General features: G+C 46.5%; 1 protein-coding gene across 3 annotated transcripts in view; it reads right to left on the minus strand.

Annotated features, from left to right (window-relative positions):
* Nucleotides 1-487: 487 nt before the first annotated feature.
* The window catches only part of sbf2 (SET binding factor 2), a 155,846-nt gene continuing 140,206 nt past the window's right edge, over nucleotides 488-16,127 (minus strand). The window contains exons 29-42 of one of the 3 annotated variants that reach the window (XM_031810614.1): nucleotides 15,885-15,968; nucleotides 15,073-15,147; nucleotides 11,518-11,696; nucleotides 10,569-10,745; nucleotides 10,068-10,169; nucleotides 5,911-6,096; nucleotides 4,786-4,912; nucleotides 4,339-4,469; nucleotides 3,130-3,354; nucleotides 2,939-3,046; nucleotides 2,530-2,720; nucleotides 2,297-2,384; nucleotides 2,077-2,208; nucleotides 488-1,919 (exon numbers count right to left, since the gene is read on the minus strand). In XM_031810614.1, coding sequence (XP_031666474.1) covers nucleotides 1,821-1,919; nucleotides 2,077-2,208; nucleotides 2,297-2,384; nucleotides 2,530-2,720; nucleotides 2,939-3,046; nucleotides 3,130-3,354; nucleotides 4,339-4,469; nucleotides 4,786-4,912; nucleotides 5,911-6,096; nucleotides 10,068-10,169; nucleotides 10,569-10,745; nucleotides 11,518-11,696; nucleotides 15,073-15,147; nucleotides 15,885-15,968 — 1,904 coding nt within the window. In that variant the 3' untranslated portion in view covers nucleotides 488-1,820. The remainder of the gene's footprint in view (nucleotides 1,920-2,076; nucleotides 2,209-2,296; nucleotides 2,385-2,529; nucleotides 2,721-2,938; nucleotides 3,047-3,129; nucleotides 3,355-4,338; nucleotides 4,470-4,785; nucleotides 4,913-5,910; nucleotides 6,097-10,067; nucleotides 10,170-10,568; nucleotides 10,746-11,517; nucleotides 11,697-15,072; nucleotides 15,148-15,884; nucleotides 15,969-16,127) is intronic. The other 2 variants (XM_031810621.1, XM_031810629.1) reach the window with 2 other exon arrangements.

A 16,127-nucleotide genomic window follows, 5' to 3' on the forward strand; every position in this document is an offset into this window, starting at 1 on the left:
CCTTCGAGTCCCGCCAAGCAGGCGCCAGTGGCTCTGTGTTGGGTTTCTTGCCCAGTTCCTTACTCATTGTTGGAAGTGAAACATCCTTGCCAAGCCCAGTTTTGGCTCGGGCCATATGAACTATCCTGCTGCAGTGGTGTCTGCTTACCTTTCATGAGAAAAGAGAGACTATTTTTAACAAGAGGAGAGGTTCATAACAAGCCAAACCTATTTCAAGTGGCTTAGATTAGGTTCAGGTTTGTTCCCTATATCTTGTAACCTATTATCTGCAAATAAACGAGGTATTTTGCAACCTACAATAGGAGACTTATGGCACCAGAGTATGCTCTCATCCCTTTTAGATGTAGGTGGCATCTAAAGGGCTATTATTGTAAGATCGAAAAAAAGCACTCATCAGTAGCCACATAATTCATCATTAGTAAATTCTCTTAATCTCAAATATATGCAGCTGTCATATGTACTGTAAAATAATCACACTAATCATCTGGCTAGTTCAAGTACTCTTGATTTATTTCCAAAAAAAACATTAGTATCAACAAAACATGGTAAAAAAGGATACAGTAACATACATCTTCTCAAATAGCTTCTGAAATGACTGATGCTCTTTTTATCTCAAACTGGAAGATGCAGACAACAGATGAAACAAACCACACTGACGGATTTATTTAAAAGCCCTTAAGACAGTATTTCTGGATATTATGAGAAATATAGTCAACTCCCCTTCATCGAACACACAATGGCTCATAGTCAGTCTCATCAAAGACAGGAAACAAGGTTACTATACTTGTACATACAAGACAATACATACCAACATGCAGAATTGTAAAGTTGGTCTTATGACAGTTAAGATTAGAAAAGCATACACATGTTATATATAAAAAATAGGAAATATCACAGGAGTATTTACATAAAACATTAAGCCACCACACTTTAACAACATGAGTTACTCTTTTAATAAAAATAATAATTTACATTACAAGAAAACAAACAAACTTACCCATGAGTCAAAACATTCATAGTGTATGTTTAAAAATAGAGGACATCACTTGCTTAAATATAAAATGTCAGGAACATGTTTGGAACTTTAGTGTTTTTTCTCTTCCAATTTGTATAGTAAGGAAAAGGTCCTTATGTACATCATCATAAAGTAATGCCTTTTGCCTGGCTGTTCGCTTCAGTAAGAAAATCATTCTATATGGAGTGCATATTATAGAACTAAGTGCAAACAAATGGCCTTGTCATATTGTGCATTTTCAAAACCTCTGAGTTTTCGGTGGTTTAGACCTTTCATCAAGCAGCAATACCTTTTCCTCATTGTAAAATATCTGAAATAAATTCTCTTGTATGCTTTATATATCTTAGTTTACTGTATATATTGAACCCACAGTTTAAAATGGCCAGTGCTATTGCTTTTATCTATTTACAACTGAAATGGCATAAACTATACTTAGTAGTGCTCAGGCATCCGTTTTTTCCATTTACTTTTCACTATAAGTGTTGATCCCTGTAGCAGTAACAAGGAACAGTACAGAGAGAGCTGATGGCAGAGACAGGGGCACATTAATCAACTTATGCCAAAGCTGTCAGACAGACAGACAACTGCCTGAAGTCCTGCAAGGCAGCAGGATGGATGGATGGATATCATAGCCTCCACTAACAGGCACTTAGATCACTGTGGTCCTCATGGTAAAACCACTACCATGGTGACAGAGCTGAATATGCACTGTATATATGTGCCCACAGTCTCTGCGCTCAGCCACCTTGCTGCACCTAGTGCTAATGCTGTGACCTGACCACGCCCTGGCTAGAGAGTTCAGAGGTTAAGCGTCGGAGATGCAGCTCTGGATCTTGTCCATCCACTGATGGGCGCTCTGGGCATCCGAGGCGCAGAAGTTGTACACTCGCTTGGTGGTCTTCAGCTGCAATGACAACACCCAACCAATGGTTCAACAGTGACAGGAGAGGTGGGATGTGACATACAGAGTCTGATACTGCCATGGCTGGAGTGTATTCTACCACAGAACACAGAAAAGATCACAAGCAGACAGATGAATGGAGAACCAGAGAGACACTCACGTCGAAGAAGGCCTTCTCACTGATGTGTTTAGGAGCTCCTATGGTGGGGGTGGCGATCAGAGCTGACTCCACCTCCGCCAGGTCAATGTGTCCCCGGCAGTTAGTGTCCTCCCCCGTGTCATAGTACCTCAGCTGGGACATCACACACACATATAACACCACTGGCATAGGAATGGAGACTACCTGGAACAGACTGGTAGCAACATGCAGTAATACTCACTTGGTGTTTTGTAATGTCCAAAACAAACCAGCGAGGTTTCCATCCTTTCAGCAGTGCTCCTCGTTTGTAAAGAATCCCCTCAAACGATCTGAAAAAAACACCATTAAGATGAATTTAAAACATCTGCTTGGTAGAGTGTGTCAACGCTTTACAGAAGAGTTGGGTGAGGAAACAGGACTAATTGGAAGTCCTGGTCCCTGTTTGCCGTCTCAGTGCTGGGAGTGGAGACCCACCTGTTTTCCTCGTTCTTGGGGGTGAACTGGTTGTAGAGTGTGGCGGCCCGGCGGTTGACCCCGTTAGTGGCAGTGGGGCTGGTGTCCTCCCCCAAGCCACTGTCAGGCAGGTGCAGTATGGAACGTCTCTGGAACGCCTGCAGACTGGACGTGGGGATCAGCCCCGAGGTGGACGCAGACTGCTTGCGGAGCTGTAAAACAGACAGGACGGATGGAATAAGAAAAGCCATGACACCTCAGTCAAAACATCCTCCCGATGGTCTGTGTCACAGATTGACGAGTCAAACAATGCTGTCTAGCTGAACCGTCCAGTAAATGAGCGGAGTTCAGGGTAAGTGAGGTTTATGGGAAACAGGAGGAGTCGGGGGCAGAGGAGAAAACATGGGAAAGTGCGTTGTGTTTGTCTTACATTTCCCTCCTGTTTGAGGTCCTCCTGGATACTGACTCGGACCCTCTCCAGAGTGGCCTGCCACCTCTCTGGTGCTTGGCTCATCTCCCCCTCCAGCCGCTCTATGTCCTGCAACAACAGGGCTCTCATCAGTGTCAGGCACATAGTCAGGCATGGATAACATCATCCCAACTCAGACTTTTAGAACTCACAGCCAGGAGCTTGGTGATGGCGTCAGGCTGGGCGCGCCCCACACTGCTGTAGCAGGGCCACACGATCCTCCTCTTGCTGGTGGCGATGGTGTCGGTCTCCTCCATGCTCTCCGACCTGACAGCCAGCATCCTCCAGTCATAGGACGGGCCTGTGCACAGAGTCTCCCCCGTGAAGAAGTCCCACATCCTCAAAGCAGGGATGCTGATAGAGGGCTTGAGCACCGGCTAAATAACATATGAAACCAAGAAATAACTTATGATAATCTGATATGTTGACAATGATAATACATGAGACAAACATCTATTTTGGCTTGTTTGAAATCAAGTCTGTAGAGTAGAGTTCTCTCCCCAATGATGTGAATCTGTCCAATCTCTCAGTGAGCACACCACTGTATATAGCCAGTGGGAAAGAATGTGGCCCACCGGACCTAACACTTCCCTGAGCACTTAATCACGTCGGGGCCCGGGGTGCACAAACATGCAGGCTGTTTTCCTCCACCTCCTGCTGATTTATACGCCCCTGAAATAATGGGTACAGCCGCCGCGATCGCTGGCCAGCGGGAAGAGGATTTGCGGTTCCCATGAACACAACTAACCCATTGGGATGGACTTTGAAGTTGAAGACCAGACAGATGCCAAGACAGAGTTAAACTGCAACATCAGAAAGTCCCTGTCAGGGAGTTGGAGGCTAAGCGAGACGCTTCCTTTACGACCACAGATATTAAAAGATCCCGAACAACACTGATAAGAAACTGCTTACAGAGTTCAGCTGGGCTCTCCTGGGCCTGTGACTCACGGTCTTCACCAACATCAACAGTCTGCTACAGAACATTCAGCAGGACTGGGAGAGGAACACAGGAAGGTCACCACAATAAGGCATCATCTGGTGCAAGATAGTGGCAGACTAGCCATCCAGCATTGTGGATGTCATCTGGGAGACAACTGAAGTTTTAGGAGCTGGACTGGCTGCTCTGGAAAGTGTGAAGATCCCTGTATCTCTACCGAGGACGTTCTACCGAGGAAGTTCTCCCGAGGACATCCAGAACAGGAGAACTTGGGTGTGCGTAAGTGTGAGTCAGTGGGGATCTGGCTGACATACACAAACAGAATGAAGTACCAACGCTATGTATCAGAGATGGCAGCAAAGTGCTTAGGGAGTTGCAACACACACAAGACACACAAACAAAGACGCCACAGACAAGCAGTCACCTCAGCCTCTGTGGGACTGTACAGGTAGTTGAAGAACAGTGGACTCCTCCGGTGCATTCTGCTGATACACTCCCAGATACAGACCCCCCTCCTGGCCTGCTTGTCTCCGGGCTTGTCCTCGAACAATGTGCCTTTTGAAGAGTGAGACAAAGATGAGGTTGTTCAACAGGCCGAGACACACTACCACAATTAGCTGACAAATCCCTGATCTAAGATAAGAGATAGGATCTAGGTAATTTAGAAGTGCGTCACTGCAACATGTCAGTATCCTGAAATACCTGACCCATTACACTATCATTACACACCATCATTTCACAGACAGAACAGTAGTTTCAACACTCTGCCTGTTGAAGCTGGCAAATCTGCCAAAGACTTTAAATACACGTACAGATCTTAATGGCCTTACTGTTAAATCATCCCTTTACACTGTATTTGTACTATACTGACCATGCTCCAGGCGTTCGTAGTCGGAGTCCAGGAGGAAGTTCTTGAAGCGGTTGGAGATGTAGTGGTATGCCAGGAACTTCAGATAGTGCTGATTAAACTCAAACTCCAAAGGGCACTGGTCCTGGATCTGCAATGAGAGGAGATGGCGAGAGAGAGAGAGGAAGGTGACACATTGTGATGGCTGGATCATGTCTCTGTGTTATGACTACAGATGGGTCCATTATGAATACATACGCTCCCGATTACCGGCAGAATAAAATGGAGACCAGGGAGCAAAGGCCAGTGACTGACATCATTCTCCGACTAAAGCAGGGCCGAGCTAGAAGGCAGCGTCCCCGTCCAACAATGTGTAGCAGCGGCCAAGCTAGAGGACCTTGCCGCTCTTTTGCATGTTTTGGGCCATCTGGGCGTACTGGCGAAAACAACAGCTGTTTCTGAGATGAGGAACTTCTATTTTCAGAAACTCATCAAATTCCCTCTCCCCCTGTTTATCGCACTTCGGCCCCAGAGAACCTCTGTCAGGCCTCCTTGGCAGACGCCCCTCCAGTTTCAAAAGACAAACTCAGAAACTATGTGTTGATGTAAGTGTATGGGAGTTGGCCTGCCGGACCCGTTGGGAGACAGAAAACACAACGTTCTCTATAGTTAGCATTTGAGCATGTAAAACTCAATCCACTTCAGCTGCACCCTCCACATCATCCTCACAACCCCCCCCCCCCACCTCGCCTTCCGAGGAGAGAGACTTTTAATCCCCACAACTGCAATTTTCCCACTCAGTGCTCTAAACACTGAGGAAATGCATAGGGGATGGTGAAACACACTAGCACGGAAAGCACAGTGCTGACCGTGGGGTTCACAGACCATCTGGGCAACAGCACTGCAGCTGAAACTCCCCAGCGTACAACTCTGTCTAAATTACTTAACCGATTGGGGGGGATTGCAGAGTACAAAAACTCAACTGAGTCCATAGATAATGACAGCTGAGTCTCTCTCCTCTTCGATGAAGGAATGTGATGAGCTCATAGAGGAGGTAGAGTGAGAGGGAGGAGAGGGGGTGAAGAGGTGTGTGGATGGGGGGGTTAATGAAAGAGGTGTGGGCCTCGGAGGTGGGTGTGCAAGGCTTGCCTGGTGCACGCAATCCAGGAACTGCAGAAAGATGGGCGTGAAACCACTGCCTTGGCTGCTGGGGGTCAGGTTGGAGCGCTGGCTGAACTTGTGGCCGAAGGACAGCCACTCCTTCTCCAGCAGCACCTGGAAGCCCTCCAGGGTCCGGTAGAACGGGTCACTCAGCAGCTGGACCAGGGACACCACCTGGAGGGAGAGAGAAAGGGAGAGGGAGAAAGAGAGAGAACATTGTCAAGAGAGACACCGAGAGAGAGAGAGAGAGAGAAAGAGATACAGGGGGAGTTAGAGGGTGGGAAAAAATGTTAAATAAAAAACTCTTGAAGTCCTTTAAAACTGAAGACTGACTAAGCTGCCAACTGTCGATGGCATGACATGGACTTCAGAGTTCTGTGACAGAGGGGTAGGTGACCAGCAAAGGGCTCTATTGACCCAGTAACCTCTGTTCTCCCTGTTCTGTTACACTACCTTTCCTGTCTGTGGTTTGAATCCTCTCCCTCTATATGCAGTGGGACGGTTCAGGCTGATTTCTGTAAGAGCGTGTCGTCTGACTGTACACATGCTGCCGGCACTTGGCCTGGATCTCTTGCTGTTCCAGCTAACCGATGAGCCTTGACGCATGTGGAATGAATGAGGGAAACAGATTGCACTCCCTCTCTAGTGCACCATTGTACTCTCCAAAAAAAAGAGTACAATGGTTTCTGAAAAGGTATCTTCATCACAGCCCTGCAGTCCTCCCCAGTACAGACCTGAGCTCCTAAATGACCATAGCACCATCACTGAATAGGGGGCAATTAGAAAGGAAAGAGGGGAGAGCGAGAAACACAGGGATCTGCTTCTCCTCTGCTGGGTGTCTATGAGTCGGTCAGGAGACTGAAGAGCCAAGGCATATGGAGCCCATTTCCTGGAGCAAGGCTGATCAGGCCCTACCATGATGAGCAAGATGCTCTGGGCCTGACACGGGCCAGGCGCGGGAAGCGAGGCTGCGCCTGTGCTTTTACACGTTAGCCCTGGGCTTTACGGGCCCAGTAAACACATTTGGAGGCCACGCGCACACACACACACACAATGCCATCCCCAATAACACACACTTACTTAGCAAGACAGCATGGAAAATGTGAGCTCACAGTGCAAAAATGTCAAAATGCTGAGCAAACATGAAAAATAATTGATGAGGATAAAAACAAGCACTTTCACGATTGAAATCCGTATATAATGACATAGGGCCCTACAGCCTCAGCATCGTTTCACCACATTTCAGCATGGTGTACTAATCAGGTGGTCTGGTAGTGTAGTGCCAGAACAACTTTGGAAATAAGTCGTTGAAACTAAAGGCGTAGCTTTGTATTTGACCTGATAATATGATGACCTATTTCCTTATCTGTAAGTGTAGCCCAGGGTTGTCAAACTCATTTTGCCATGGGGGCCAGATTCAGTCTTCAATGAGGTCCGGAGGGAAAATGTATTATCTTTCTTCAAAATTGGCCTCTATCCATCATTAAAAAAATGTTCTATGCTGTCTAGCTTTCATTTAGTTGATTGTTAGCGAATTATCACTGCTACACAGTTTCGATTTCGTTTTAGCCATTTCAAGTATATAGAGGATGCCCCCCCCCCCCCCCAAAAAAAAATATATAAAAAAATATAAAATTAGCAAAAAAAGAAACATCACTTTTTCAGGACCTTGTCTTTCAAAGATAATTATTAAAATCCAAATAACTTCACAGATCTTCATTGTAAAGGGTTTAAACACTGTTTCCCATGCTTGTTCAATGAACCATAAACAATTCATGAACATGCACCTGTGGAACGGTCGTTAAGACACTAACAGCTTACAGACGGTAGGCAATTATGGTCACAGTTATGAAAACTTAGGACACTAAAGAGGCCTTTCTATTGACTCTGAAAAACATCAAAAGAAAGATGCCCAGGGTCCCTGCTCATCTGCGTGAACGGGCCTTAGGCATGCTGCAAGGAGGCATGAGGACTGCAGATGTGGCCAGGGCAATAAATTGCAATGTCCGTGCTGTGAGACACCTAAGACAGCGCTACAGGGAGACAGGACGGACAGCTGATCATCCTCGCAGTGGCAGACCATGTGTAACAACACCTGCACAGGATCGGTACATCCAAACATCACACCTGCTGGACAGGTGCAGGATGGCAACAACTGCCCGAGTTACACCAGGAACTCTCAATCCCTCCATCAGAGCTCGGCTGAGAGAGGCTGGACTGAGGGCTTGTAGGCATGTTGTAAGGCAGGTCCTCACCAGACCTCACCGGCAACAACGTCGCCTATGGGCACAAACCCACCATCGCTGGACCAGACAGGACTGGCAAAAAGTTCTCTTCTCTGACGAGTTGCGGTTTTGTCTCACCAGGGGTGATGGTCGGATTTGTGTTTATCGTCAAAGGAACGAGCGTTACACCGAGGTCTGTACTCTGGAGCGGGATCGATTTGGAGGTGGAGGGTCTGTCATGGTCTGGGGCGGTGTGTCACAGCATCATCGGACTGAGTTTGTTGTCATTGCAGGCAATCTCAACGCTGTGCGTTACAGGGAAGACATCCTCCTCCCTCATGTGGTACCCTTCCTGCAGGCTCATCCTGACATGATCCTCCAGCATGACAATGCCACCAGCCATACTGCTCATTCTGTGCGTGACTTCTTGCAAGACAGGAATGTCAGTGTTCTGCCATGGCCAGCGAAGAGCCCGGATCTCAATCTCCTTGAGCACGTCTGGGACCTGTTGGATTGGAGGGTGAGGGCTAGGGCCATTCCCCCCCCAGAAATGCCCAGGAACTTGTAGGTGCCTTGGTGGAAGAGTGGGGTAACATCTCACAGCAAGAACTGGCAAATCTGGTGCAGTCCATGAGGAGGAGATGCACTGCAGTGCTTAATGCAGCTGGTGGCCACACCAGATACTGACTGTTACTTTATTCAATTTATGTTAGTCACATGTCTGTGGAACTTGTTCAGTTTATGTCTCAGTTGTTGAATCTTTACACGTTAAGTTGGCTGAAAATAAACGCAGTTGACAGTGAGAGGACATTTCTTTTTTTGCTGAGTTTATACACACCCACACAAACACACAACTGTTTTAATTAGATTTTTTACTCAAACCACCGCGGGATGGATTGGACCTCAGCCCGTAGGTTTGACACCCCTGGTGTAGACGTTTCACTTGTCAGTTTCAGCCGAGGTGTCTCTTTTTCTTCCCCAGTCCCCCTCTCACTCCTACCCTCCTACATCCCCAGTCCCCCCTCTCACTCCTACATCCCCAGTCCCCCCTCTCACTCCTACATCCCCAGTCCCCCCTCTCACTCCTACATCCCCAGTCCCCCCTCTCACTCCTACATCCCCAGTCCCCCCTCTCACTCCTACATCCCCAGTCCCCCCTCTCACTCCTACATCCCCAGTCCCCCCTCTCACTCCTACATCCCCAGTCCCCCCTCTCACTCCTACATCCCCAGTCCCCCCTCTCACTCCTACATCCCCAGTCCCCTCTCACTCCTACATACCCAGTCCCCTCTCACTCCTACATACCCAGTCCCCCCTCTCACTCCTACATCCCCAGTCCCCCCTCTCACTCCTACATCCCCAGTCCCCCCTCTCACTCCTACATCCCCAGTCCCCCCTCTCACTCCTACATCCCCAGTCCCCCCTCTCACTCCTACATCCCCAGTCCCCCCTCTCACTCCTACATCCCCAGTCCCCCCTCTCACTCCTACATCCCCAGTCCCCCCTCTCACTCCTACATCCCCAGTCCCCCCTCTCACTCCTACATCCCCAGTCCCCCCTCTCACTCCTACATCCCCAGTCCCCCCTCACTCCTACATCCCCAGTCCCCCCTCTCACTCCTACCCTCCTACATCCCCAGTCCCCCCTCTCACTCCTACCCTCCTACATCCCCAGTCCCCCTCTCCTACACCCCCAGCCCCCCCCTCTCTCCTACCCACCCTTCTACCTCCCCAGTCCCCCACTCTCTCCAACCCACCATCCTACATCCCCAGTCCCCCCTCTCACTCCTACATCCCCAGTCCCCCTCTCTCCTACACCCCCAGTCCCCCTCTCTCTCCAACCCACATCCCCAGTCCCCCTCTTCCACTACTCCTGCTGGGGGGGAAACGGTGTGTGTGTGTGTGCGTGTGTGAGGCTCACCTGTGTGGTGATGTCCCAGCCATCCTCCAGACTCAGCAGGACGGACGAGCCACCGTCCAGCAGCTCCACCAAAATCAGGGCCAACTGCAGAAGCTTGTGAAGCTGCAGGGAACACACACACACAGTCAGTTCATGCCGTTAAGCTGTTCCTGTGAAGACTGTGTGGAGCAGGGCTTTTCCTAAAAAATATTGTTCTGTGGTTTATGACACATTCAATGCAGGGCCATAGGCTGCGAGGGTCACTATGATAACAATTTGGTAGTTCTCCATGTCTGTTTGTATCGTTATCATTTCCCTTGGGAAATAAGCTTAAAAGATGAGGGGGGAATATAGGACGAGGTCAGAGTCACACAGGAAGATCAGAGAGATCACGCCGCTGGCTCGTTCTCACAGATCTCTCACTGAGGGTGAGTGAGTTGTTGTGGAAACCGCAGGAGGGTGTGTATGCATGTGTATTGGTGAGTGTGTGTTGGTGTATTTGTGTATGTGATGGGAGCTCACTTGGAGGATCCACTCAGAGTCCTCCAGGGCTTTGAGGAAGGAGTCCTCTGTGTCTGAAGACGTAGCGCTCGGAGCACAGGCCCTCAGCAGCTTCTTAAAGGCACCTTTGATCTGGCGCGTGTCAGCAAAGTCCACAGGCACCAGTTCACAGTTCAGAGTAGAGTCCAGTTTGAAGCCCTGACAAAAGAGGAGAAATGTCATTGAAAATTAACAGTCCCCAAGAGTCAACTATCACAAGTAGACGCAGACATTAAAATAACACTCTGAAAGACCGATTAAAAGACACGTAAAACTGACTGACAAAAATAAACAAATGTTTAAAGCAGAAGACAAAGATAGGGAACATATGAAATACTTGGGACGTACTGTATGAGGTAAAAACTTCTGTTATGAAATGAAGTAGAAGTTTCATTTAAGAGAAGACTGTTTCTGTCAATGTGGCCACTGGCCAATCACAGCCACCCGTACAGCTGGCGACTCCACCACGCTCACATTTATTTATAACCTCTTCTAGCCAAGGAAAAGAATATCAATTTCACATTCAACACACAGACACATTGCTCCACTCAAACAAGTCACCGAAACGAGCAAAACGTTCCAACAACAGTCCAAAAGTAATATTATCAGAGATGTGGGTCTGTATTAATAATAAATCATAACTTTGATTAATTGCAATCAAGAGTCCCCTTATCAGTTTGGAAATGTAGTCTGCTGGAACAAAACAGTGGTTACACATTCTAGACTGGAGTGACCTGATTCCCCATCCACAGGATCCTGTAAAAATGTACCAGCCCTTCCATAGACAAATAATAACTCTGTGGCACAGTCTAGCCAGACCCCTACTGAGAATTTTAAGTCCCAATAACAACAAAGCTTTACATTGAACACACACACACTCTCTCTATGGACTCATCATCCCCTAAAAGTTTGGACCCAGCTCTTGTCTTACCCTGAGGTGGGACTTCTCTCCAAAAATGTAGAGGGCAGCCTGCTGTTTGAGGAGCTGGGCATGCAGGCTCTCGCTGCCTGCAGGGGGCGCCAAATCCTTTCCTGCCAGCCTGGCACCAACATCGGCTGCAGAAGGGTGCTGGCTGAAGCGGCTGCTGGAACGCAGGCTGGCCCAGACACCTGCAACGAGAGAGAGCGAGAGAGCGAGAGAGCGAGAGAGCGAGAGAGCGAGAGAGCGAGAGAGCGAGAGAGCGAGAGAGAGAGAGAGAGAGAGAGAGAGAGAGAGAGAGGTACAGTTAGAGTTGGCACCGCAGGCCTGTAGAGGGCTGAAACGCACAGGCGCTAACTAGCCTGGTTCAATACTCATGCGCTCCTCTGTTGTTATGTTTGACATGACAATGTATGACCACAGAGAGGAGTTGGTTAAGCACAAACAGCCGAGACCACCATACCGGTGAAACAGATAACGGAATGATAATGACAGAATGGCACATAATGACATAAAGACTATAGTACATTGATAAATTGAAGAATAGAATTTGGACTCTAAATCTACAGGCACAGATGTATTCATTCACTAATCCAAGGGGAAGAAACTGAAGGATGCTCATTTCTCTTTGACAAACTACGACCACCAAGATAACTACAATACAGATCTGTATATCATAGAACCTTTTGTGATAAACCATACTTCCTCCACTTTGCTTATGCTGTTGTTACTGCCCTCAGGGGCCCTGTCTGAGCCAGGCTTTAGGTAGATAAGGAAAAGGACACCACATTTAGTGTTTAAGCAGCTTTCGCATTGAGTACATCGTCCAATTACACTGCATGATATCAATTACAACAATTTAGAGTGAGCTCTAAACCAATTAAACCATCAACCAATAGGCAGGTACCTAACATTCTAAATCCAATCTGGCCTTAAGATGGCTAGACACACATTGAACACAATGCAGAGGTTAAGCCACAGCGGCCTCATTCCCGAGCTGCCTGTCATGACTGAGCTGAGCCCATAGTACCTCCCATTGGGCCAAGACTGCTGACTGACCACATCCACAACTGCTGAGACATCACATTCAGTGACAAGTGGACCACATTTACCCTGAAGTGGACCACAGTCAGATTATTTTCCAGCACAGAAGAACCACAGCGTTGCCCAAGTGTTTTCAAAAGAGGAAGTGATGGGTGATACTATCTCCACAGAGATACTCGCTATTACTCAAAAGAGAGATGAGCACACCAGACACAGGATACGTTTTTAACTGGTACAGGAGGCAGGAGCGTGGGTTACATACAGTGGTTGCTCCACTACAAGTTGTGATTATGTTGCGGTACTTAAGAGGTAATTTGTGGTTTAGTACGGTACCCTGCTTCAGACCAGGGCAAGGGGGAGTTAGGAGAGCACTGATTATGCTTTTGGGTCCTACTGTGTCTCTAACTGACAATGAAAGGGTGACAAACCTAAATAGAAACTGATAATTGTGCACGACTTCAGTATTACTTACTAAAACTTGTCACACTAAGGTTATTTTGCTCTTACTGTAGTACTGTAGCTCACTCCCGACCGGTCACATTGTACAGCGCCTGAGTGGCACAACGGTCTAAGACACTGCATAGCAGTGCAAGCTGTGTTGCTACAGATGCTGGTTTCGCTCTCTCTAGAAACATAATTCTAAATAACAAACTGTCTTTATTTACAAATTAGTAACAAAGATTATTATTATTATTAATTTTAAATTCTAAAAAAGCCCCATGGATATTCTCACAGATATTATTAACCATGTTATTAGCATGACAATATATATTGGTCAATGGGGTTGCCTTGTAGTTCTCCAGCTGTATCCACTGAAAGCACGCGGGATGGGCCACAGAGCTGCGCACAGAAGATAGACCTAGCTCATGGGGAAGGGGGAGGGTGGATCCCCACCCCGCCACACTGGGTAGCACTAATAATCGTTACGGATCCATAAGGAATTACGATGGGAATAAATATCACTGAATTACAGAAATATTGGAACAAAGTTGTCTAATGAAGGTAACAAATTGTTGCTTACTGGTAAATACTCTTAAAACACACAGTCACGTTGTACAGCGCCATTATGGCTATTAGCAGGTAGCTGGACAATAGACTTGCCTAGGAGGGTAGGGGGAGGATTCCATTGTCAAATGTATTTCTAAATTAGGTTGGCTGTATCAAAACCGGCAGTGATTGGTTGCAATTTCATTTTAATCCACCAGAAAAGGCAAAACATAACACCACAAAAAGTATTATGTATCACATCCGACCGTGATTGGGAGTCCCATAGGGTGCCACACAACTGGCCCAGCGTTTCTCTCCCTCTAAAAACAGAAATAAATGTTTTGGCCTTTACAAATATTATTTAAGCCTTTATTCAATCACCCACTTTCGTGTTTTTGAAAACGAAATAACATTATATATTATCAAGTTGATGGCACAGTCATATAGGGGCGCCTACATATAGTTCAGTGACTCACTCATTCATGGCTTTGGATCAAAATAAATAAGAACCAACATTCTTTCTGATATTTATTTATTAAAAACTGTTTTGGTTATCCTGACCTGGACACCATGTACAGTATTATAATAGCCCACTATAGGCTATTAGCAGGACAATATACCTTTACCAACACCTCTAAGTCACTGCATCACAATGCAAAATGTGTTGCTACAGATACCGTGCCGGCCGCCACCGGGAGACCCATGAAGCGGCTTTTGGTTTTAATTTAAAATCCTCCAATCCTCTACATGTAATTATTGGAGGAGAGTCACATCATATTTTTCAATATACTGTAGGCCTACCATAGGCGACATGATTCTCACTAGTGTTGAGTAATTTGATGTTAAAAGTGATGTAGGGCTTATTTATTTAAAGAGCATATTGAAGTTGGAAGCAATAGGATTTCAAGCAATAGACTCCAACTATTTTAGCATTGTTTTGCGCTGCTCTGAGACAAGCATGATAAATCAATGAGATTTTTATTTTCACGGAATCTCTGTTTGGGAATTGGGTAGACTACAATTAGAAATGTTATGTTCTTAGTGTAACCTTTATTTAACTAGGCAAGTCAGTTAAGAACAAATTCTTAATTTACAAAGATAGCCTACTCCTTCCTCCCCGTCGTGGAAATTGAACCCCAGTGTCCCGCGTATCCGCACGACACGGGGATTCTTTAGCTAAATAGCAAAGTACTGTAGCCTACTCCCGACCATCACGTTGTACAGCGCCATATTTTCTGTTCCATCCTAACGGAAACCCAGGTTTTAAATTCTCTATTACAGCCACTATTGAAGGCTATCAAATGCTTCTCAAAGCATCTGATGGTCAAACTAGCATTAATGGTACCAGTGGTTGGCACTTAAATAACGTGCCATCAAATTCTGCGGCACCACGGAACCTGTGCTGCAGTACGCTGCAACTTTTAAAGGACGAACCACTGTAGGATCAATGACCAGGAAATAAAACGAAGATGTTAATAAAGAGGGGTGGAGTAAGAGGGGGGAGAGATCTGAATAGAGTGGACATTTTCACTATACCTTGATTTTGGATGATCCCCTTAGTGGCAGGTTTTTGGTTTGAGTGAGTGAATAACTTATCCTTGTACCCAAGCACTGGCAGGTAATGGGTACGGGGTGACGAGGAAAAGGGCACAGAAAGATCACAACATCAGATGGACATAACATACCAGCACACACTCAATCCCCCAACCGTAGGGGCAACATAGCGTGGCATGCAGTCATAAGGTCACCTGGGTGGTTACAACAAGGGGCCAGGACATGGGGAGCTAGGCTCCAAACTTAAGAGACCAACAGGGTTGGATGGTAGAAAGATATGAATACCAAAATAAATATTAATTTGCAATTCAGTCTTGAGATGAACAGAATAAGGGTTGACGTGCATGACATAGTAGACCATGGTGATCAAAATCCCTCAGAAGCCCCATGTTATTTGAAATATTTGAAGATTATTTAGAAGACAAATCAAAATCCACTTAATGCTGCTGGCAATTACCGTGAAAGTCATCTTTGGGTGTAGCAATCTTGTGTTTGAATATTACAGGAACAGTGGCAACTAACCTAACAATACACTTGTGCACTTCAACTTCCAGAGAAGATAAACCATTACACAGACAGCTGAATGCCAATAACAGACATCTTATAATTTCCAGAAAATCTAGGACACATGTTCACTGGACATACCAGACTACTAGGTCACATTTATCTGGCATGGTACAATTAGGTAACAAAGCTGAGTCATAGACCAAAAGAGGCCCAGTATGTTTCCAGGACTGCATTTGCAGTGTGATATATTGGACTTTGAGGAAGTGACACGTGGGTACAGCACTCACCTCCTCTGGCAAAGCTGTTGGAGAAGGGCATGTCCAAATGGACGGGGGCCATCTTTGGTATTCTAGACGTCCTCCTTTCACTGCCTGAAGAGGACACACAGACATGAAATGGGGATAACACCACCATTCAGCTGTAACCAGGACAAACACAGTAACACAGACCCAGAGAGGACAGGGAATGAAAACCATGCCTGGATGACTAACCATCTATATTTGTCAGACACAGGATCTGAGAACATAACT

The sequence above is a fragment of the Oncorhynchus kisutch genome, linkage group LG3 (genome assembly GCF_002021735.2).
Source record: "Oncorhynchus kisutch isolate 150728-3 linkage group LG3, Okis_V2, whole genome shotgun sequence".
NCBI classification, from domain to species: Eukaryota; Metazoa; Chordata; class Actinopteri; order Salmoniformes; family Salmonidae; genus Oncorhynchus; species Oncorhynchus kisutch.